Source organism: Macaca mulatta, chromosome 19 (genome assembly GCF_049350105.2).
Source record: "Macaca mulatta isolate MMU2019108-1 chromosome 19, T2T-MMU8v2.0, whole genome shotgun sequence".
Lineage (NCBI taxonomy): Eukaryota > Metazoa > Chordata > Mammalia > Primates > Cercopithecidae > Macaca > Macaca mulatta.
In genome coordinates, this window is record NC_133424.1 from 40,819,866 (window position 1) to 40,844,428 (window position 24,563).

Sequence of the window (24,563 nt, forward strand, 5' to 3'; positions counted from 1 at the left end):
GACAAAGGGAGCCTCCAGACTGGGTCAGGGAGGGCCCGCTGTCTGAAGGAGACCCGTGGTCTGAGGAAGATGGAAATGAGTGAATGGGAGATCCCGGGGGGTTGGCAGGATGGATTCATGATGGCACTGGGAGGCAGGCAGGGGTGCGGGCAGAGGGGTAGCCAGGCCAGAGGAGTTAGGTCTTCAACCTGAGACAGACACTCCCGGGAACTTGGGGAGCAGGAAGAATTTGTGCTTTGCATTTGCAAAGAGCACTCTGGGTCAGGCGTGGTGGTTCACGCCTGCAATCCCAGCACTTTGGGAGGCCGAGGCAGGTAGATCACCTGAGGTCAGGAGTTCAAGACCAGCCAGGCCAACATGGTGAAACCCCGTCTCTACTAAAAATACAAAAATTAGCTGGGCGTGGTGGCGCGTGCCTGTAACCCCAGCTACTCAGGAGGCTGAGGCAGGAGAATCACCTGAACCCGGGAGGCAGAGGTTGCAGTGAGCCAAAATCATGCCATTGCACTCCAGCCTGGGCGACAAGAGTGAAACTCCATCTCAAAAAAGAAAAGAAAAGAGCACTCTGTTGCTGCAAAGGACATGATCTGGCTCTTTTTTCTGGCTGCATAGTATTCCATGATATATATGCACCACATTTTCTTTATCCAACCCGCCGTTGATGGGCACCTGGGTTGGTCCCATATCTTTGCTATTGTGAATAGTGAGTGCTGTGATGAACTAACAGGTGCAGGCGTCTTTTTGGTAGAACCAACATGCACATGTACCCCCTGATTCTAAAATAAAAGTTAAAAAAAAGAAAAGAAAAGGGCATTCCGGGCAGCCACGTTAGAGTGCTGGGGTGTCGGTGACTGGCTTGCGGGGGGTCAGTGGATGCAGGACAGCCTGTCGGGAGCTGCTGCCCCCGCGCAGGTGAGAGCTGATGCGGTAAAGGGGAGGGTTGGAGGGCCAGGGCAGGGTGGGTGTGGGGTAATGGAAGGGGCAGGAAGTAGATGGATTCAGAGCTGTGTTGGAGTCCCCTTGTGGGGGCCTCTGGGATGAGCCAGAGAGGATGGGTGAGCTCGAGAGAGCCAGAGAGGATCAGGAAGGGAGTCTAGCAAAGGGAACAGACTGAGCAAAGGCCTGAAGGCAGAGAGCCTGGGTGCATGCAGCCCCCAGCACGGGAGCCCCATTTACCTGGAGCTCAAGGCACTCAAAAGAGTGTAGAGACAGGCAAGGCAGCACCGTCCACTGGGTGAAAGGGCTTCCAGCTGGCTAAGGAACCTGGACCCATTCATAGGTACCAGGGAGTCACTGGAGATAACCTTCTACCACCTACCCAGGCAAGTCACTCAGACTCTCTGGACCTCACCTATAAAAGGGGAAAGTGGCTTCTACCTCCTAAGGCCGCTGAGGGAGATAAAGGGGAAAATTCTCTTGCAGGGACCGAGTGCAGCTGGGGGCACTGAGAATTGTGTGCCTGTTAGCATCCCACAGCCTCAAAGGTTAGCAATCCAGATGGGGCAAGGGCCCTCCAGGTGAGGAATGGGCCCCATGCTGAGGGAGGCAGCCTTGCCGTCCCTGATGGGGAGCTCCCCGGTGCTCACTGCAGTCGGGCCCGCCAGTGGCCCCCCTCTGACAGCAGCTGCCCAACCGCAGAGAAAAGGCCTGCTTGCCATCCACTTTAAGTGACGTCATTAAAGGGCCATTGGAGACAAGATACCTCAAAAGAGGTGGAAAACTGGAGAGGAGGTGGCGACAAAGTTGGCCACATTTAAAAACCACCATGAATGTTAACAATCAGGAAAAAATATCATCCCCATTCTCCTTCCCTTGCAAGTAGCCATGGGCCGGGGTCAGGCTGAGGCATTCTTAGCGAAGGAGAGTTCCAGCTCTTTGGGCCAGAGAGGTGGTGTGTGTGGCGGTGGTTAGGTGTGCACAGGGGCCAGACTGCCTGGGTGCGAGTCCCAGCCCTGCTGTTTATCTCAGTGTGGCCTTGGTTGGGCTGCCAGATTTAGCAAATAAAAATATAGGACACCTTGTTAAATTTGAATTTCAGATAAACCACCAGTAACATCTTAACGCAAGTATGTTCCATGCAATATTTGGGGCATACTTGTACTAAAAAGTATCCGCTGTTTTTCTGAAATTCAAATTCAATGGAGTGTCCTGTTTTTTATCTGGCAACTCCAGGCCTGGGGTAAATCACTTCATGTCCCTGGACCTGTTTCCCCAACTATAAAATAGGGGTAAAAGTAACTCCTGCCCTTACAAGGATAAAATTTAACGTAGGTCACGTACTTGCTGCAGTATCTGGCCCTAATAAGTGCTGGCAACCTTTGCCTCATTGTCCTAAAGGTGCTAGGTTCTGTCTGCTTGACTGGTCTGGTCCCTGCCATCTGCTCTCAGCTGGAGGTCGTCAGTTGCAACACCAGGCAATTGCCATGTCCTAGCTGTGGGTGGGGAGAGAGGGAGGCCCTAGGCCAGCCCTCTCACGCATGGGCTTCCTCCACGAACAGAGGTAGGGCATGTGAGGAAGGCACCTATGGGGTAGTGGAAGAGAAGAAGGCAGAGGCAAGGGGCACCTGAACAAATAGCACAGACATTTGTGCCAAGCCCTCTGTGTCTGGGTGCTCAGGGAGGGCTGCCTGGAGGAGGCAGCATCAGGACAAAGGAAAAGTAGGGGGCTAGTCGTTCTGCGGGGTCAGCCTGGAGATGCTTGCAGGGAACCAGAGCACATGGCTGCAGCAGGGGAGTGGCCAGAGTGAAATGGGGGGATGGAGGATTATGGAGAAACCACAACTGTGGCACTCAGGCAGGGGCTCTTTCTCCTGTGGGCAGAGGGCAGTCATCAAAGGTTCTACACCTCAGGGAAAGTATCCAGGTACGTCTGAAGGACGGAGTGGGGCATGGGTGGTTATGAAGGTAGGAGAGTGCTTTAGGGGCCACTGCTGTCATTGGGCATGGTGGAGGCCCCAACTGGGGCTATGGCAGGGGAGAGAGGGCACAGCAGGGAATGGCTAAAACAGGCAGGGAACAGGCAGTCCGGCCACATTCGCCCAGGAGTGCTCTGGCTCCTTCCACGGCCTGGACACGGAGGCAGCCATCTGGGCATCATCCCCAGGGGATATGACGTCACCCCCAGGAGGACAGCTTGTCTGCAAACCCAGTGCTGACTGCCCAGGGCCTGGGAGCGAGGGACAGGGCAGGAGGACAGGTGCACATCTTGTCTGCTCTCGCAGGTCCGCACCCCACACTGGACTTTTCTTTAAAATATCTCGATTTCCTTTAAAGCCCAACTGTATCAGTGACCCCTCGCTTCTGCCCCAGTTACAGTACACATTAATTTTATGGCAGAAACTGATTCTATCTGAACTCCGTTAGTGCTCGGTTATTCCTTGCTGACTCCCTTTGAATAAATATCCATGAAGAGTATTTCATAAAATGTCAACAAGGGAGGCAGCCTCCTTGCAAGGTGGCAGAGGTTCTCACCTTGCAGCGGGCTGGGCCAGTGCTGCATCCAGGGAAGAGCTGGGAGTCAGGTTCTCAGCAGGGCCTGGGAGATCCTACCAGACGCTCCCAGGGTGGGGCAGGCTCAGGGGCCCCATCAGGAAGCCGGGAATGTGGGAGCTAGGAGAGCCAGCCCCCGACATGAAGGAAGGGGCGTGCATGACCACACAACTGCATAGGGACAAAGATAGGATGCAAGCCAAGCCTCCTGGGTCCTGCACCAGGCCTGGCACATAGAGCGCGAATTCGGGCACCCACAAAGGGCCAGGTTGGCTGAGCAAAAGGGGCCCAACTGCACAAGAGGCGGGGATGGGACTGGCAGCTCACCCTGGGCCCAGGCTGGGGGCTAGCAGGGAAGGATGAGGGGAAGGATTTCTGCTGGGAGGAGCAGCCAGCCCCTGCCCGCCCCAGCATCCTGTAGCTTGGTGGAAAAGCAGGCCCGGGGTTGCTGGTTCTGGGGCCTTTCTAGGAAATACCTGAATATCTGCTTTTATGTAGAAGTCTCCCAATTTTTACATGCCAGATTATAATTTACAATTTGTAAGACTCTGTGTGCACCAAATTCGACCCTTCTGCAAACCAGACAGCCCTCAGGTGGCCACTTGGTGCCTTTATCTTGTCCCTGGACTCTGTAGAATACAGCGTTTTGTAACCAGGAAATCAGGGAGTGGGGCAGGCAGGGAAATAGAGAAGAAGGGTGAAAGTCTAGTCTCTGGGGGAGCCCCGACACTGCCCCCAACGCTGCCCGCAATGCAGCCCCAGCAGACCCCCGACGCCGGCCCCAGTGCTGCCCCAGGAGACCCCTGACGCTGGCCCCAAGACTTCCCCAGGAGACCCCCGACACCGCCCCAATGCTGTCCCAGGAGACCCCTGACGCTGGCCCCAATGCTGCCCCAGGAGAACCCTGATGCTGGCCCCAAGGCTGCCTCAGGAGACCCCAGACACTGGCCCCAGTGCTGCCCCAATAGACCCCTGACACTGGCCCCAATGCTGTCCCAGGAGACTTCTGACACTGGCTCCAGTGCTGCCCCAGGAGAACCCTGACACTGGCCCCAATGCTGTCCCAGGAGACCCCTGACAGTGGTTCCAGTGCTGCCCCAGGAGAACCCTGATGCTGGCCCCAAGGCTGTTCCAGGAGACCCCTGACACTGGTTCCAGTGCTGCCCCAGGAGAACCCTGATGCTGGCCCCAAGGCTGCCCTAGGAGACCCCAGACACTGGCCCCAGTGCCGCCCCAGGAGAACCCTGATGCTGACCCCAATGCTGTCCCAGGAGACCCCTGATGCTGGCCCCAGTGCTGCCCCAGGAGACGCCTGATGCTGGCCCTAATGCTGGCCCTGACCCTGGCCTTGGCATCTGGACCATATACATCTCCCCAGAGGGAAAAGTATGGGGTTTGACTGTAGCCAGGATGGCTACTAAATGCCCTCTCCTACTCTCATTCCACAAGCCCCTGCAAACCCAGAGAAACTCGTTGTACCCTGCCCCCAGGAAACTCAGAGACGGAGCCTCCTCCTTCAGCTGGGGCATGGCCTTCTGCTGCACTCCTGAGTGGGCCCCAGGGCAGGTGATGGGGAATCGGGAAGAGCAGGTCTGCTCCCAGCTGCCCCAGGCAGACAGGCCAGTGTCCCCATGGCTAAATGGATGTTCAAGTCCAGCCCATCAAGGCCATTATTGCCCCTTGGGGACAGCCCTCTTGTTTCAGGGGCCCCTATCCAGGACCCTCAGCTTGGTTCTCTAACCTTTCTAGGCAAGAAGCCCTTGTTCTGAGTAAAGATCTGTTATAAGCCACGAGTGGTGGTTCTCACCTATAATCCCAACACTTTGGGAGGCCAAGGTGGGAGTATCACTTGAGGCCAGGAGTTTAAGAGCAGCCTGGGCAACATAGCAAGACTCCATTGTTACCAAAAAAATTTTCAAATTAGCTGGGCATGGTGGCGTGTGCCTGTAGTCCCAGCTACTCAAGAGGCTGAGACAGGAGGATCACTTGAGCCTGGGAGTTGGAGGCTGCAGTGAGCTGTGGTTGCACTACTGTACTGCCGCCTGGGTGACAGAACGAGACCCTGTCAATCAATCAGTCAATCGATCAATGTGCTATGACGGCACAAAATGCAGAACAGACGCAAGTGACCTTGATCTGCTTGACAGAGGAGGGGCCTGTCCGTCAGACCTCCATGGTTGTCCTCATGGTAGAATAGCCAAGCTTACTGTTGGAATGGCTTTGTCTGAAGATGACAATGTCTTCCCTTGAACTAGCTCTTCTCTAGTGGCTGCCTGCACTCAATGTGCAAATATTCTGTGCAATACTGGACAGAGCAAGTGAAAGACAGGGAGAAGCATTACAGCATCAGCCTATGAAATGAGCCTCCACTTAGCCAGGCTGCAAGAGCCGGACCAGCCTGTTGTCCATTTTTGGGTGTAGAGCCAGGCCTCAAATGTGTCTTTATTTTACTTACTCTCCTCAAACCTGGAAAAACAAAAACAAAACAAAAGAAAACAAAAACAGCACTGTTTGCAAACCCCTGCCCCCAGCTGCAGCTCCCAGGCCACCAGCAGGTTTGCAGGGGCAAAGGACCTAGCCAGGCCCAAAGACTCTCATTTCCAGTGGAGAGGGCTGCAGCTCTCTTCTAAGCCACAGCCACAGGACAAGGGCCACAGACCACAGCCGGGGCTCATATGACCCCAAAAGCAGAGGGAAGCCATCCGTACTTCTAGAAACATGGACAGCAGTGGCTGCCCTGACTAGCTGTGCAGACCGGTAAACTGGGAGCCCCCCACCATGATCCCAATGCCCACAGGGTAGGAGTGGCCCCCTCTGCACTCCGTTCCACAGCATAGACCAGACACTCCATGCCTATGGAAGTCCCAGTCAATATGGGGATTACCAGCCCTTCTCCCCACTCTCCAGGAAGCTAACTCACAGGCTTGGGCAGAGTTTGGGTCAGACGACGGCCTGGAGGAACCTTCACCTTTACTTTTATCACAAGGCTTAAAATGACTTGAGAGCTGTCATACTGCTTTCTGGCAGGGATTTGGAATTCTGCTTTTGCTTGATAAATTGAAATGAGGAATTTCCCGGTCAGAAGCTGCTGGGCTGGCACTTTTAGTGTGCTTATGATGGGGTGGGGGGCAGGGGGAAGTAGAGATGCCTGTTGTGTTCTTTGAGCATCTCTTTCAAATGGTTCCAGCGTGTCTTTTATCCTGCTCACTATCTGAATGATAAAAATTAATATCTTAATTGCTATCTTAATCTTGAGCCAAAGAAGCTTTGGTTCCTTTAAGAAGAGTGATTATCAAAATGATGATACTTGCTTAATATAAGGAATGAATCAGCTAGTGTTCCATCAGAGGGCTTCCCTCACCTCTCAAGCAGTCTGATTTTGCAGCTTAATCATGACAAAGTTCCACATGCTCCAGCGCTATTCCTGGTACTCCTTAGGACAGGAGGGAATAGATAAAGAAACCATTAGCATCCAATCAATGCATCAGCCTGCAAGCCAGCCAGCCTGCTCAGCACACGGCCCCCAGGAACACAGATGTCTCCACACCGTATTAAAAAAAGAGGCTACAGGGATAGGAATGAGATCCTACCTCAGCTGAGCAGAACGCACCCTCTGGGCCCTGCCTTGGAGGGTCAATTTGGGCCTGGGACCTGCCATTCTGGACAGCAATGGACAGCAGAGGCCAAGTGCTAGACAGTAGAACAGACAATGTGACCCTGGGCAACATCGTTCACCTCTGTGGGTCTTGTGTCACATTTGGAAAGGGAGGCAATGCCTGGGGAGCAGGTGGACACAGGGCTGCAAGACTCCAGAGCTCCGAACCATTGCTGATGTATAGACCCCACTTACTCAGGGCCAGCCTGGAAGCCAGTCTTCCTTGGTGTGCCTCGATTCATTTGGGAAACCTAAATTGTTTATATGTCTGATGAATCAGGTAGTAAAAGGTTGCAAATCCTAGGTCCTTCTTTTGCCAAAGATCCAGGGATTCCTCAATAAGTGGTTGAGGAATCCTGCACCAGCAACTGGGGTATCCGGGTTCTCTCCTGGGACTGACTAGGTCGTTGGCAAGACCCGTGGAAAGCAAGGAAAAGCAGGGTAGTGTGGTGGCCCACCTGGGAGCCATATGGGGCAAGGGGAGCACCCACCACCAGCCAAGGGAGGCGGTGAGTGATCATGCTACCGTACCCAGAAAACCATGCTGTTTCCACAGATCTCTGCAACCCACGGATCAGGAGATCTCCCTCGTAAGCCCATGCCTCCAGGGCCTTGGGTCCCAAGCACGCCACTCAGCTAGAGACTGCCTAAGACTACTGAGTTCTGGGGGGAAGGGGCAGCTGTCATCACTGAGGCTGCCTGCTGCCTAAGATGGCTGAGGTCCCAGGGGGAAGGGCGGCAGCCATCGCTGCAGTTCCAGTCTGCTGTTTTTCCCCTCCCAATGCTGGGGAGACTAGGTGGTTTGGACCCAGGAGGAATTCCCCACAGTGCAGCACAGCGGCTGTGGCAGATCACGGTCAGACTGCCCCTTTAGGCCCGACCCTGACCCTCCATCCTCACCGGGTGGGGCCTCCCTGTAGGAATTTCAGCAGCTACAGCCAGGGCTATACTGACAGAGCTCTGATCTCCCTGGGACTGAGCCCCTAGGGGGAGGGGCAGCCGCAGTCTCCACAGATCAGCAGACTTAGTCTTTTCCCCTGCTGGCTCTGAGGAATCTGGGTAGTCTGGACAAGTGGGATCCCCTCCCCCAGCATAGCGCACCCCCTCTGCCAAGGGGTAGCCAAAGTGTTTCATTAAGCAGTACCAGATCCCATGCCTGCTGACCGAGACCCCCCACAACAGGGGTCACCAGACACTTCATACAGGAGCGTTCATGCTGGCATCAGGTTGGTGCCCCTCTGAGATGGAGATCCCAGAGGAAGGAGCAGGCAGCCATCTCTGCTGTTCTGCAGCCTCCACTGGTGACACCTCCAGGTGTGGGAGAAACGCAGGTGAATAGGGTCTGGAGTGGACCCCCAGCAAACCACAGAAGCCCTACAGAACAAAAACAAACAAACATAAAGTAGCAACAATAACAACAGCATCAACAAAAAAAGTCCCAGCAAGAAAACCCCATCGAAAGACCAGCAGCCTCAAAGATTGAAGCTACATAAACTCACAAAGATGAGAATCAATGAAAAAACACTGAAAACTCAGAAAGCCAGAGTGCTTCTTCGCCTCCAAATGATCTCAACACCTCTCCAACAAGAGCACAGAATGGGGCAGAGGCTGAGATGGTTGAATTGACAGAAGTAGGCTTCAGAAGGTGGGTAATAACAAACTTTGCTATACTAAGAAACATGAGAAAACATTACAGGAGCTGTTAACCAGAATAACCAGTTTAGAGAGGAATAGAAATGACCTGACAGAGCTGAGAAACACAACACAAGAACTTGACAATACAATCACAAATGTCAATAGCTGAATTAACCAAGGGGGGAAAAGAATTTCAGAGCTTGAAGACTATCTCACTGAAATAAGACAGGCAGACCAGATTAGAGAAAAAAGACTGAAAAGAAATGAACAAAACCTCCAAGAACTATGCGATTATGTAGAAAGACCAAACCTACAACTGATTGAAGTGCCTGAAAGAGATGGGGAGAACAGAACCAAGTTGGAAAACACACTTCACGATATCATTCAGGAGAACTTCCCCAACCTAGCAAGACAGGCCAACATTCAAATTCAGGAAACCCAGAGAACCCCAGAAATATACCCCATGAGAAGATCAACCCCAAGACACATAATCGTCAGATTCTCCAAGGTTGAAATGAAGGAAAAAATGTTAAGGGCAGTCAGAGAGATAGACCAGATCACCTACAAAGGGAAGCCCATTATACTAATGGCAGACCTGTCAGCAGAAACCCTACAAGCCAGAAGAAATTGGGGCCAATGTTCAACATTCTTAAAAGAATTTCCAACACAGAATGTCATATCCAGCCAAACTAAACTTTATAAGCGAAGAAGAAATAAAATCCTTTTCAGACAAGCAGATGCTAAGGGAATTTGTCACCACCAGGCCTGCCTTGCAAGAGCTCCTGAAGGAAGCACTAAATATGGAAAGGAAAAACTGTTGTCAGCCACTGGAAAAACACACTGAAGTACAAAGACCAATGACACTATGAAGCAACTACGTCAACAAGTCTGCAAAATAACCAACTAGCATCATGATGACAGGATCAAATGTGCACTTAACAATATTAACTTTAAATGTAAAAGCTCTAAATGCCCCAATTAAAAGACACAGAATGGCAAGCTGATAAGGAGTCAGGACCCATTGGTGTGCTGTATTCAAGAGACCCATCTCACATGTGAAGACACGTATAAGCTCAAAATAAAGGGATAGAGGAAAATTTACCAAGCAAATGGAAAGCAGAAAAAAGCAGGGGTTGCAATTCTAGTTTCTGACAAAGTAGACTTTAAGCCAACAAAGATCAAAAAAGACAAAGAAGGGCATATATAATGATAAAAGGATCAATTCAACAAGAAGAGCTAACTATCCTAAATATATGTGCACCCAATACAGGACAACCCAAATTCATAAAACGAGTTCTTAGAGACCTACAAAGAGACTTAGACTCCCACACAGTAGTAGTGGGAGACTTGAACACCCCATTGTCAATATTAGACCATTGAGACAGAAAATTAACAAGGCTATTTAGGACTTGAACTCAACTCTGAATTAAGTGGAATTAATACATAACTACAGAAGTCTCCACCCAAAAACAACAGAATATACATTCTTCTTGGTGACACATGGCACTTACTCTAAAATTGATCACAAAATTGGAAGTAAAACACCCCTCAGCAAATGCAAAAGAACTGAGATTATAACATTCTCTCAGACTACAGTGCAATCTAATTAGAACTCAAAATTAAGAAACTCAAAACCACACAACTATATGGAAATTGAACAACTTGCTCCTGAATGACTCCTGAGTAGATAATGAAATTAAGGCAGAAATCAAGAAGTTATCTGAAATCAATGAGAACAGGGACAATGTACCAAAATTTCCGGGATGCACCTGAAGCAGTATTAAAAGGGAAAATTATAGCACTAAATGCCCACATCAAAAAGCTAGAAAGATCTCAAATTGACACCCTAGCATCACAACTAAAAGAACTAGAGAACCAAGATCAAACAAACTCCAAAGCTAGTAAAAGAAAAGAAACAGTTAACCAAAATCAGAGTGGAACTAAAGGAAATAGAGACACGAAAAATCCTTCAAAAAATTAATGAATCCAGGAGCTGGTTTTTTGAAAAAATTAATAAAATAGACTGCTAGCTAGACTAATAAAGATGAAAAGAAAGAAGAATCAAATAGAAACAATAAAAAATGATAAGGGGAATATCACTACTGACCCCACAGAAATACAAGCAACAATCAGAGAATACTGTAAACACCTCTATGCAAATAAACTAAAAACTCTGGAAGAAACGAAAAAATTCCTGGATATGTATAACCTCCCAAGACTGAACCAGAAAGAAGTTGAATCCCTGAATAGACCAGTAATAAGTTTTGAAATTGAGGCAGTAATAAATAGCCTACCAGCCAACAAAAGCCTGGGACCAGATGGATTTACAGCTGAATTTTACCAGAGGTACAAAGAGGAGCTGTTACCATTTCTTCTGAAACTATTCCAAACAGTTGAAAAGGAAGGACTTCTCCCTAACTCATTTTATGAGGCCAGCGTCATCCTGATACCAAAATCTGGCAGAGATACAAAAAAAGAAAATGAAAACTTTAAGCCAATATCCCTGATGAACATCAATGCAAAAATACTCAATAAAATACTGGCAGACCGAATTTAGCAGCACATCAAAAAGCTTATTCACCACAATCAAGTCAGCTTCATCCCTGGGATGCAAGAAACACAATTCTAAACAGAACGAAAGACAAAAACCACATGATTATCTCAATAGACATAGAAAAGGCCTTCGATAAAATTCAACATCACTTCATGTTAAAAACTCTCAATTAACCAGGTATTAATGGAACATACCTCAAAATAATGAAAGCCATTTATGACAAACCTACAGCCAATCTCTACAGAATGGGCAAAAGCTGAAAGTATTCCCCTTGAAAACCAGCACAAGACAAGGATGCCCTCTCTCACCACTCCTATTCAACATAGTATTGGAAGTTCTGGCCAGGACAATCAAGGAAGAGAAAGAAATAAAGCGTATTCAAACAGGAAAAGAGGAAATTGAACTGTCTCTGTTTGCAGATGACATGATTCTATATCTAGAACACCCCATTGTCTCAGCCAAAAAGCTACTTAAGCTGATAAGCAACTTTAGCAGTCTCAGGATACAAAATCACTGTGCAAAAATCACAAATATTCCTGTGTTACACAAGCAACAGTAGACAAAAATAGAGCCAAATCATGAATGAACTTCTGTTCACAATTGCTTCAAAGAGAATCAAATACCTAAGAATACAGCTGACAAGGGAAGTGAAGGATCTCTTCAAAGAGAACTACAAACCACTGCTCAAGGAAATGAGAGAGAACACAAACAAATGGAAAAACACTCCATGCTCATGGATAGGAAGAATCAGTGTTGTGAAAATGGCCTTACTACCCAAAGCAATTTATAGATTCAGTGCCATTCCCATTAAACTACCATTGACATCTTCACAGAATTATAAAAAACTGTTTTAAAATTCATATGGAACCCAAAAAGAGTCCATATAGCCAAGACAATCCTAAGCAAAAAGAACAAAACTGGAGGCATCATGCTACCTGACTTCAAACTATACTACAGGGCTATGGTAACCAAGCAGCATGGCACAAAAACAGTCACGTAGACCAATGGAACAGAATAGAGAACTCAGAAATAAATAAGACGCACATATGCAACCATCTGATCTTTCACAAACCTGACAAAAACAAGCAATGGGGAAAGGATTCCCTATTTAATAAATGGTGCTGGAAAAACTGGCTAGCCATATGCAGAAAACTGAAACTGGACCTCTTCCTTATACCTTATACAATAATTAACTCAAGATGGATTAAAGACTTAAATGTAAGGTGGGTGTGGTAGCTGATGCCTGTAATCCAGCACTTTGGGAGGCCGAGGTGGGCGGATCACCTGAGGTCAGGAGTTCGAGACCAACCTGGCCAACATGGTGAAACCCCATCTCTCCTCAAAATACAAAAAATTAGCCAGGTGTGGTGGTGGATGCCTGTAATCCCAGCTACTCAGGGTGCTGAGGCAGGAGAATTGCTTGAACCCAGGAGGCAGAAGTTGCAGTGAGCTGAGATGGTGCCATTGCACTCCAGCCTGGGCAACAAGAGCAAAACTCCATCTTAAAAAAAAAAAAAAAAAAAGACTTAAATGTAAAACCCAAAACTATAAAAACCCTAGAAGAAAATCTAGGCAATACCATTTGGGACATAGGCACAGGCAAAGATTTCGTGACGAAAGCGTCAAAAGCAATTGCAACAGAAGAAAAATTGACAAATGGGATCTAATTAAACTAAAGAGCTTCTGCACAGCAAAAGAAACTTATCGTCAGAGTGAACAGACAACCTATAGAATGGGAGAAAATTTTTGCAATCTATCCATCTGACAAAGGTCTGATATCCAGAAACTACAAGGAACTTAAACAAATTTACAAGAAAAAACCTAATTAAAGAGTGGGCAAAGGACATGAACAGACACTTCTCAAAAGAAAACATTTATGCAGCCAACAAACGTGTATATATATATATGTATATATAAAGCTCAACATCACTGATCATTAGAGAAATGCAAATCAAAACCACAATGAGACACCATCTCACGCCAGTCAGAATGGTAATTATTAAAAAGTCAAGAAACAACAGATGCTGGAAAGGCTGTGGTGAAATAGGAATGTTTTTACAGTGTTGGTGGGAATGTAAATTAGTTCAACCATTTTGAAAGACAGTGTGGTGACTCCTCAAAGACCTAGAACAAGAAACATCATTTGACCCAGCAATCCCATTACTGGGTATTTACCCAAAGGAATATAAATCGTTCTATTATAAAGATACATGCACACATGTGTTCACTGCAGTACTGTTCACAATAGCAAAGACATGGAATCAACCCAAACGCCCATAGACTGGATAAAGAAAATGTGGTATGTATACACCATGGAATACTATGCACCCATAAAAAGGAATGAGATCATGTCCTTTACAGGGACATGGATGGAGCTGGAAGCCATTATCCTCAGGAAACTAATACAAGAACAGAAAACCAAACACCACATATTCTCACTAATAAGTAGGAGCTGAACAATGAGAACACATGGACACAGGGAGAGGGACAACACACACTGGGACCTGTCGGTGGGGAGGTTGGGAGGGAAAGCATCAGGATAAATAGCTAATGCATGTGGGGCTTAGTACCTAGGTGATGAGTTGATAGGTGCAGCAAACCACCATGGCACATGTTTACCTATGTAATAAACCTGCACATTGTGCACAAGTGTCCCAGAACTTGAAATAAAATAAAAATGTTTAAAAAAGAAACATAAAAATAAAACCATAATGAGATACCATCTCATGCCAGTTAGAATGGCGATCATTAAAAAGTCAGGAAACAACAGATGCTGGAGAGGATATGGAGAAATAGGAACGCTTTTACACTGTTGATGGGAGTGTAAATTAGCTCAACCATTGTGAAAGACAGTGTGGCAATTCCTCAAGGATCTAGAACCAGAAATACCATTTGGCCCAGCAATCTCATTACTGGGTATATACCCAAAGGATTATAAATCATTCTACTATAAAGACACATGCATACGTATGTGTATTGCAGCACTGTTCATAATAACAAAGACTTGGAACCAGCCCAAATCCCCATCAATGATAAACTGTATAAAGAAAATGTGGCAGGCCGGGCACGGTGGCTCACGCCTGTAATCCCGGCACTTTGGGAGGCCGAGGCAGGTGGATCACGAGGTCAGGAGATCGAGACCATCCTGGCTAACATGGTGAAACCCTGTCTCTACTAAAAAAAATACAGAAAATTAGCCAGGCATGGTGGCAGGCGCCTGTAGTCCCAGCTTCTTGGGAGGCTGAGGCAGGAGAATGGTGTGAACCCGGGAGCCAGTGAGCCAAGATTGCGCCATGGCACTCTAGCCTGGGTGACAGAGCAAGACTCCATTTCAAAAAAAAAAAAGAAAAAGAAAATGTGGCACATATACACCATGGAATACTATGCAGCTATAAAAAGGATGAGTTCATGTCCTTTGCAGGGACATGGATTAAGCTGGAAATCATCATTCTCAGCAAATTAACACAGGAACAGAAAACCAAACACTGCGTGTTCTCATTCATAAGTGGGAGTTGAACAATGAGAACACATGGACACAGGGAGGGGAACATCACACACTGGGGCCTATTGGGGGTTGAGAGGCTAGGAAAGGGATAACATTAGTATAAACACCTAATGTAGGTGACAGGTTGATGGGTGCAGCAAACCCCCATGGTACGTGTATACCTATGCAACAAAATTGCACATTCTGCACATGTATCCCAGAACCTAAAGTATAATAATATTTTAAACAAATAAATAAGTAGGTAATTGAGGAGATAATTTGCCCTGCTGGTTCTAGCTTGGAAAATTTTCTTCTTGAGAGAAGGAAATCTACAACCTGAGAAAGATTATTCTCCAATCCTTTTAGAGAAGAAGCTATGTCACCCTTTTCTGTAACATCTCTTTGCATGGCACTTGACTCTGTTTGAGGCGCTGTTGTTTACATGCTTGTATTGTTAGCTTTTGATACATAAGGACCCCAAAACTCTGGCTTTGGCAGAACACCACAGCCGTTTTTAGGTCAGGATTCTGGCTCAGCAATTTGGGCTGGGCTCAGTTGGGCAGTTCTTCTGCTGGTCTGTTGGGCTCAATCATGCACCTATAATCAGCTGCTAATTCAATTGAGGCCTGGTTCGTTTAGAGGGACATCTGCTAGGACTTCTCATGGCTCTTATCCTGCAGCAGGCTGGCCCAGGCTTGTTCATGTGACAATGGGTTCCAGGAGCCACAAGAGAGAGGGCAAACCTCAGTGCACAAACACTTTTCAGGCCTTTGCTCACTTCACACCCGATAATGTTCCATCAGCAAAAGCAAGTCATGTGGCCAAGCCCAGAGTCAGTGTGGGAGGGCACTATGATAGGGATGCTGGGATGGGGAAGGGGGACTTGTAGCCGTTTTTGCAATCAACCACTATGATATTGCTTAATCTGGACCCCCGCCCAGTGAGACATGCCATGCACATATTAATTTATGGAGCTATGCACATCCCATTTTATGAGGTGAAGAATGTTGCCCAGGGTCACATAGCAAGCTGGAAACAGGACTAGGCTTGGAAGCCCATCTCTCCAGTGCCAGCCCACTGCACCATCCCACTTCTCTTGGTTCCCTCCCACCCCAACATCAGTGCTGGGCCAGGGAGAGAATGAAGTGTCATCCAGGAGTCAAACCCCGGCCACCGTGCAGACATCCACCAGCAGAGACACAGCAGGCCCTGGGTGAACCCTCCCCAGGCATCAGCCTCCAAGAGCCAACACTGCAGCCCCACTGCCACTGCAGCCTCCACCCTGGCCCAGCACAGAGTGGCAGGCTGGTTATTTCAATCAACAGTGTTTTGAAAACCATGCAATTTAAAACCTTTTAAACATTAGTAGGTGAGGCTGTGATAGTGCCAATGACTAGTTGGGAGTACTTAGAGGCAATCTTAAATGTCTCCTGAAATCTCCATGCCAACGGTCCCATGAGGCACCAGGCAAGGTTAACATTGCCAGGCTCACCCTCCTGTTAGCCATTTCCCCTGCTGCTGCATATCCTGAGTGTCTGGAGTTCCATGCACAGGTGCATCCACCTTTAAACACCTCTTGTGGATTATTTCTGTCTCACCTGCACCTGCCTTCATGTCAGGATTTACAGAAGCCTAAAGATCAGAGCCAGGGGCCGGGCACGGTGGCTCACACCTATAATCCCAGAACTTTGGGAGGTCGAAGTGAGTTCAGAGGTTTGAGACCAGCCTGGGCAACATTATGAAATTCCATCTCTACTAAAAATACAAAAATTAGCCAAGCATGGTGGCAGGTACCTGTAATCCCAGCTGCTCGAGAGGCTGAGGCAGGAGCATCACTTGAACCTGGGAGGCAGAGGTTGCAGTGAGCCGAGGTCACGCCACTGCACTCCAACTTGGGTGACAGAGTGAGACTCCATCTCAAAAAAATTAAAAAAAAAAAAATTAAAAAGGCCAGGCGTGGTGGCTCACACCTGTAATCCCAGCACTTTGGGAGGCTGAGGCAGGTGGATCACCTGAGGTTAGGGGTTTGAGGCAAGCCTGGCCAACATGGTGAAACCCCATGTCTACTAAAAATACAAAAACTTAGCTGAGCATGGTATGGGGCGCCTGTAATCCCAGCTACTCGGGAAGCTGAGGCAGGATAATTGCTTGAACCCAGCAGGCAGAGGTTGCAGTGAGCTGAGACTGCACCATTGCACTCCAGCCTGGGCAACAAGAGCAAAATTCCATCTTAATCAATTAATAAATTAAATCAGAGCCAGGAGATCTGTGAGGACCGTGGGCCCAGTCTGGCTGTGGGTGAAGTACCCGGGAGGCAGTATTCTGATCTCCTGTCTGGATCCCCACTTTCCACACACCCGAGCCTCGGTGAACTCCACCCAGTCACCTGGGCATCCATCAACTCATCCATCACCGCTTCCACCCCTCGTCCTTCCCAGTGATGCCTAACAGCAAGGAATGAGAGCAAATTGGAGTCTTCGCAGTGACAACCACAGGATGATTCTTCCCACTAAAGGGGCCCAGAGGCAGAACACCAGCCTGAGCAGGGCAGGGCTGGAAACCGCATCCACTCATGCCGCTGACTCTCAGCAAGTAGCAAGGGCGTGCCCCTGTGGTTTTGGCAGCACCAGGGAGCATGTAGGGTGCTTCCACACTTGCTCGTCTCATAACCCTGGAGGGAGCATCCCACTTTCCAGGTGAGAAGCCCAGGGTTTATGGGTGGGCTTTCCCCAGTTGCACGGGAGGCCTTACAACAGATGAAGACCCTAAAGACGGACGGGGAGCCAGGCAGGGAACCCAGGTGAAGCAGGGTGAGGCACAGGTGTTACGGCATCCATGGCAGGCCAGGGGCCAGGTTATGATCATATTGGAGAGACAGGTGGGAGTGACCCAGATGTTGCTGGGGTCGTTCCTCAAAGACCCCAGCCCACTCGTCTCCACCAACCTGCGATTTCTCAGCTCCACACTGCAACCCAAAGGGTGGATAGACAAGGTTGCTGTGGAAAGAAGACTTACACACAGCAGCATCAGGATGCCTGAGACAGGGTGCATGGGAGTGCAAAGCTGTGCAGTTTAGGCAGGGCTGTGGAGGTGATGCTGGGATGCACAAGGGACAGAATTGTGTGCAATCATGTAGCCTTCGTGGAGAAGGAGGACAAGCAGGGCCGGAAATTATGAGGACATTTTGCAGCGTGTATTTGGGGAGAAGGAAGCATATTGTCTTTTTTTTTTTTCTTTTTTTTTTGAGACAGAGTCTCACTCTGTCTCCCAGGCTGGAGTGCAGTGGTGCGATCACAGCTCTCTGCAGCCTCCAACTCTTGGGCTCAAGCAATCCAGCCTTCCAAGCAGCTGGGAATACAGGTGCATGCCATCACACAGAGCTAATTTTTTATTTTTTGTTGTGATAGGGTCTCACTATGTTGCCCAGGCTGGTCTCAAGCTCCTGGGCTCAAGTGATCCTCCAGCCTCAGCCTCCCAAAGTGTTGGGATTACAGGCGTAATCCCAACCATGCCCAGCTCATATCATCTTTTTGTTAAAATAAGGTAATGACTTGGACATTAGAGGTCTCACACCTCACTTCAGGCCAGGCGCTTGTGTCTGATCTCACTAGGATCCTAAAGTGTATTGTCTGTAAATTACAAACTGCAGCAACAAAATGCTTTATCATTAAACCAAGGCAGCCAGATGCACCAGCCTCCAGCTGGGTGCTGAGTGTGAGCCGCCCCAGCCTGGGGAAGCCTCACTGTCCCTGGTCTGCTGTAAGCTCCTAGGTTCTTGTGACTCAGCTGTTAACCTTGCCTGTTTTCTCATCCCCTGCAGGCACCGGCCGTAGCTCCACCACAGACCCGCTCTTGTCCCTGCTTCTGTTAGCTCTGCATAAGTTCCTGCACCTGCTGCTGGGACATTGACAGACAGGGCCAACCCGAGCATCTCAGAGGCCACACATGACCTGCCCAGGGCCCTCGGTGAGGACCACATCGCTGAATGGACACAGAGAGACTGAGAGACGCATGAAAAAGTCCACATGGAAAATAAATAAATCATATTTTTGGGGAAGTTACACAAATGTAGAACACCTAAAATAATGCATCTAGTTTCTAAATAATTTGGAGTTTGGCCCATGCAGTCTGCATGGGAATCAATGATTTCTCTACTTCAATGTAGTTTTACTTTCTACACTTTCCCTCCAAGTCTTCATTTTGCACGAACTGTTGAGCAGTTATCTTTAGGATAATATGTACAAATGTTGGGGTCAAAGCCTTTTGACAAAGCGAAATATTTTTAGTAGATTATTGTGTTTAGGATTTTTTTTATTTACTTTTTTTCTTTGGGGGCTTTTCTTTTTTATTAAATTATTTCTTTTGAGGCATTTTGATTAAAAAAGACATCTTATCATAATTAAAATTCACTGTCAATAATATTTATTTTTAAATAAAGATTGGAAACAAGGTCAGACACTTGTTTATAAATTGTATTGTATATTGCTGAAGAACAGTTGAATAAAAAACAACTTTGAAATAACCTTTCTACAGCCATGTATGAATGTCAAGCGTTGGTGCCCACTGCAGCTTGGCTGCCTGCCGTCCCCTCCTGTGCTCTGACGCCAGCTGCACTTTTGGCTGGGTGTCACCCGACGTGGAGGACAGCCCAGGGCACCTGGCTGAGACCACGCTGAGCAGATGGGAGCACCTGCCCAGCCTCCCTTAGGGACAGGGCACCTCATGGAGGCGGCAGTGAGACCAGCCCCCAGCCTGGGTCCTGAAGGAAAGGAGATCACCAGGAGGAGGTGTGAAATAAGTCAAGAACCACTCCTTCCCACTTAGTTTCAATGAATCATGCAATGCATTCGCCCACTTGGAGATTGTATGTCAAGGTGTATTTACTGTGGTTAGCTTTGCTGCTAGTTTGAAGGGGGAATTTGGGGAGAAGGTAGGGCTTGCCACACTCCTTCCCATGCATCTAAAGATTGCTTTGAGCCTCTGAAACTCATGGGTTTGGGGCAGGTTACACATGTCCTAAGGAAACGGGCACGCCCTGTGTGGGGGCTACTATGTATATTTCATTCTCTGACAGCATCTCATTAGATAGCTGGAGCCCATGGATTTGTTTAAAACCCAGCCAGATTTTAACACCTGCAGTTTCAGTAAGTGTGGTTGTCATTGATGTCGTTCGCCAAATACTTCCGTTCTCCGCTGGTGAGGCACGCGGCAGGATGGCGCTTCCTGGCCTCCTGTGGCGGGTGGGGCCGCAGCTCTGGCGCATGAGCTGGGAACAGAAGGAACAGGCATTGCTCCTAGTCCAAGGCACAGGATTGCTAGTGCGAGGCCCTCCAAAGCACTTGTCCTCTGACGTGACGACTCGCAGCGTTCCCATCAGCAAGTGTTCTGCCAGTCTAGGTCCCTGAGTGACTGCGATGAACACAGCCTTCCCTGTGGCCAGCGCTGGATCGTGCAGCCCCGTGAGGAGTCCACGGTGCCGCTTCACCCACTCATCTTCGGGCGTTATCGCAGCATACCCAGTCTGTCCTGATTGGCTCAGTGTGTAGTTGATTGACTGTATTTAGCTCAGGGGAGGAGAAATTGTGCATTTGGACACTCCCACGTGTACAGAGACCCCGGGGTGGAGCTGATGTCTGGGGAGGCCTGTGTGGAGAGAACGGTCAGGACGGCTGTTTCTGATGGGTACATTAACTTGTTTCACAATTCCTTTATATTGATTAGCACCAATCGAGCTGTAAATTTAATCACTCTGTCTGGCGGATAGTGATTCTGTCCAGAAGGATCATCCCCTTTTATAGTTAACTCAATACTGCAGCAGCTAATGTCATGTTAAATACTGGCCCAGTGTGCTGGAGAGCAAACCGTACTTCCCGGATACCAGTGGAACGGGGACAATGTGTCAGTAAGGGTGATGTTGTGCCAGATCGTTCCAGGGGACGGAGGGCTGGGGATTCATTCCCCATTATCAAAACCAGATGCCTCTGTACAAACACAGGTGGTCAGGTCCCAGCCTGGAAGCTCCCAACCTTTAGCATGATATGCACAGGGGAGGGGCAGGTGTGATGGGCACAGGGGAGGGGCTGATGTTATAGACACAGGGGAGAAGCTGTGAGAGGGGTACGGGGAGGGGCTGGTGTGATGGGCACAGGGGAGAAGCTGGTGTGATGGGTACAGGGGAGAAGCTGGTGTGATGGGCACAAGGGAGAGGCTGGTGTGATGGATACAAGGGAGGCGCAGGTGTGACGGGCACAGAGGAGAAGCTGGGGTGATGGGCACAGGGAAGAAGCTGGTGTAATGGGCACAGGGGAGGGACTGCCGTGATGGGCACAAGGGAGGGGCAGGTATGATAGGCACAGGGGAGAAGCAGATGTGATGGGCACAGGGGAGAAGCTGGGGTGATGGGCACAGGGGAGGGGCTGGTGTAGTGGGCACAGGGGAGGGACTGCCGTGATGGGCACAGGGGAGGGGCAGGTATGATAGGCACAGGGGAGAAGCAGATGTGATGGGCACAGGGGAGAAGCTGGGGTGATGGGCACAGGGGAGAAGCTGGGGTGATGGGCACAGGGGAGAAGCTGGGGTGATGGGCACAGGGGAGCGACTGCCGTGATGGGCACAGGGGAGGGGCTGGGGTGATGGGCCCTGGTGAGAGGAGCAGGTGTGCTTTGGAGAAACCAGCCTTTTCTGCGCAGAGGCTTCCCCTCAAACACAGAAAAGTATTCCTCATGTCTGCCTCCTGGGGACAGAGCACTTCTAGGTGGGAAGCTGAGCATGAGGCTCAGCAAGTTCCCTGAAGGGGAGGCTGAACCCGGCCTCCAGCAGAAGTTAATGGAACTGAGACTGGAGCTGTTGCCGGGCTGGAAGGCACGGCCAATCTCTGGACCCAGGCTCCCAAGGAGCGGCTGCCAGCAGTCCCGCTGGTCCAGGGCCCTGGACACAGAGAAAGAACAAGTTAAGTGCACCCCTAAGAATCCACAGTGCCGATCCGCGAAGCCTGGGCTCGTGCTTTCTGGGGTCTCACGCACTCCGAAAATGAGGACAAAGAAACCCTTAGCCTGCACTGTGTTTTATGGAATGCATACAAACCGGAACAGAGAAGCACCCTCCAGAAACAAAAACCGTGGCATGGTGCTCACTCCCAAAACTGCCTTTCCCTTTGGAGTTTGCTTTCAGCCTCGGCAGACATGGGCTGGGGTTGGAGAACAAGACGATCTATTTCCGTTTGGGAAAAATGCACGGTGGGCGGCCTCGGGAGCTCGGATGCAGCCAGAGAGTACCCCCGCCTGCTTGAAGGGACTGTGGAGCTGTGGGTCTGTATAGCAACTAACTCCAAAGTGAGGGACAGGAGTCCACAGGGAGTACAAACTCCACCCCAGCCTGGGGCTGAGTGACAGCAGGGAAAGGAAGGAGGGCAGCCAGGCTGGGGGGTAGGGGAGACCAAGCCACGCCCAGACCTCCGTGGAGGAGCCCTGCTCTGCCTGGTGATGAGGATTGTCCCTGACTCTAGCCCCTCATGTGATACTGACCCACCTGTGCCCTCCAGGCAGCAGCCAGTATTTGGGGGCATAGCCTGGAAGGAAGGACAGGAATGCCCAGAATTTGACCGGAGGTGGTGTGGGCAGAGGCTGCAGCATTCTGTTTCAATTCTGTCTCAACCCCACATTCCTGGTTACAGCTCTGGCTCGGAAAACAACAGCTCTGTCTGATCCAAGACTGCCCTTGGTTGGAATACAGCAAACAGCCATTTGTGAGCTGCTGAGCTCGTGGCTAAAGGGGCTTCTACTTTTGCCAGCCAGGGATACAGTCTAACTTTTTTTTTTTTTTTTACTTTAACTCTCCGGTCTATCTTTTCTTTTTTTTGAGATGGAGTCCCACTCTGTCGCCCAGGTTGGAGTGCAGTGGTGTGATCTCAGCTCACTGCAATCTCTGCCTCTGGATTCAAACGATTCTCCTACCTTGGCCTCCCAAGTAACTGGGACTACAGGCACCTGCCACCACACCCAACTAATTTTTTCCCTTTTTTTGTATTTTTAGTAGAGACAGTGTTTCACCATGTTGGCCAGGCTGGTCTCGAACTCCTGCCTCAGGTAATCCACCTACCTCGGCCTCCCAAAGAGCTGGAATTACAGGTGTGAGCCACTATGCCCGGGGGAGTTCTTGCCTATTTTTGCACCGCTTCTTCCAGTGGGCCCATCCCCACTTTGGGCGACACTGGTCATTCATTTTGCCTGCATTTCAGAAGATATAACTCCCACTTTTCTGGGGGACAGGTGGCCAGAGGCTTTGGTGAATTTGCCCCACATGCATGCGCACACCTGTGTGTAGCAGCCTGCTGCTTTAGAACACCATTTCTTTCCTTCCCACCCAGGCTGCAGCAGCAGGAATGGCCCAGCACTGGGGAAACTTCAGCCAACTGGGTGCCCGATCTCCCCACAATGGAGCTGCTGCCTCTCAGGGCTCCCTACCTTCCTCAACCAAGAAGAACCTGCACACCCCACCAGAGCATAAATACACCTTTTACCTCATGCCAGGGGCCCTAGAAACACATGGAAATCCCACGACCTTTATGAGGGACCTGCCCCACTTTGTGGCTACAGACACAACATGAGATAGAGTCTGGAAACACCACCAGAGGTGACCCCTTTTAAATGGCAAAGACCCAAGGAGCACCAAAAATATATTTCAAGTCACAGAAAACATGACTTCACACCAAGTCTAACTTTCCACCAACTAGCAAAGACCCAATAAAGATGACGTGTTCCCTCCACCTGATTGTTTAACAGGGAGAAATGGTAAGTGGACTTTTAGTAGAAAGTATATGTGGTCTCCTTCAGATTTGAAGTTAGAAATGATTTTTTAAATGAGACCGAAAAAGCAGTAATTATAAAAGAAAATATGCACCAGGCGTGGTGGCTCATGCCTGTAATCCTAGCACTTTGGGAGGCCAAGGCGGGTGGATCACGAGGTCAGGAGTTCAAGACCAGCCTGGCCTACATGGTAAAACCCTGTCTCTACTGAAAATACAAAAATTAGCCCGGTGTGGTGGCGCATGCCTGTAGTCCCAGCTATTCCAGAGGCTGAGGCCAGAGAATTGTTTGAACCCAGAAGGCAGAGGTTGCGGTGAGCTGCGACTACACCTCTGCACTCTAGCCTGGGTGACAGAGCAAGACTCTGTCTCAAAAAAAAAAAAGAAAAAGAAAAAGAAAGAAAGAAAATATGGACAATTTTGACTACATTATAACAAAGAGCATTTGTTTATCAAAAACCATCACAAAGCAAGTGAAAAGAGACTTACAAAATACACCTAAGAAAGGATTACTATCAAACATGTACAAAGAATTCCTAGAAATCAGTAAGAAAAGCACAAACAGGCTGGACACAGTAGCTCCCATAGGCGAGGCAGGTGGATCACCTGAAGTCAGGAGTTCAAGACCATCCTGGCAAAGACGGTGAAACCTCTTCTTTACTAAAAATACAAAAATTAGCCAGGCCTGGTGGCACATGCCTGTAATCCCAGCTACTCGGGAGACTAAGGCAGGAGAATCGCTTGAACCCAGGAGACAGAGGTTACAGTGAGCCAAGATTGTGCCACTGCACCCCAGCCTGGGCGACAGAGCAGGTTGACTCCATTTCAAAAAAAAAAAAAAAATGCTCAAACAATACAATGGAAAGATGGACAAAGGATGTGAACCACCATATCATGGAAGAGAAAATATGGCCAGAAAAAAATATAAAAGGTTTTCAGCCTC

The 24,563-nt window shown here is 49.0% G+C and overlaps 1 protein-coding gene across 2 annotated transcripts in view; it reads left to right on the plus strand.

The window, feature by feature from the left end:
* Window positions 1–19,339, plus strand: part of VSTM2B (V-set and transmembrane domain containing 2B) — a 38,801-nt gene extending 19,462 nt beyond the window's left edge. For both annotated transcript variants that reach the window (XM_015123468.3, XM_077978027.1), the window contains one exon: window positions 18,638–19,339. In XM_015123468.3, coding sequence (XP_014978954.3) covers window positions 18,638–18,726 — 89 coding nt within the window. In that variant the 3' untranslated portion in view covers window positions 18,727–19,339. The remainder of the gene's footprint in view (window positions 1–18,637) is intronic.
* Window positions 19,340–24,563: the final 5,224 nt, after the last annotated feature.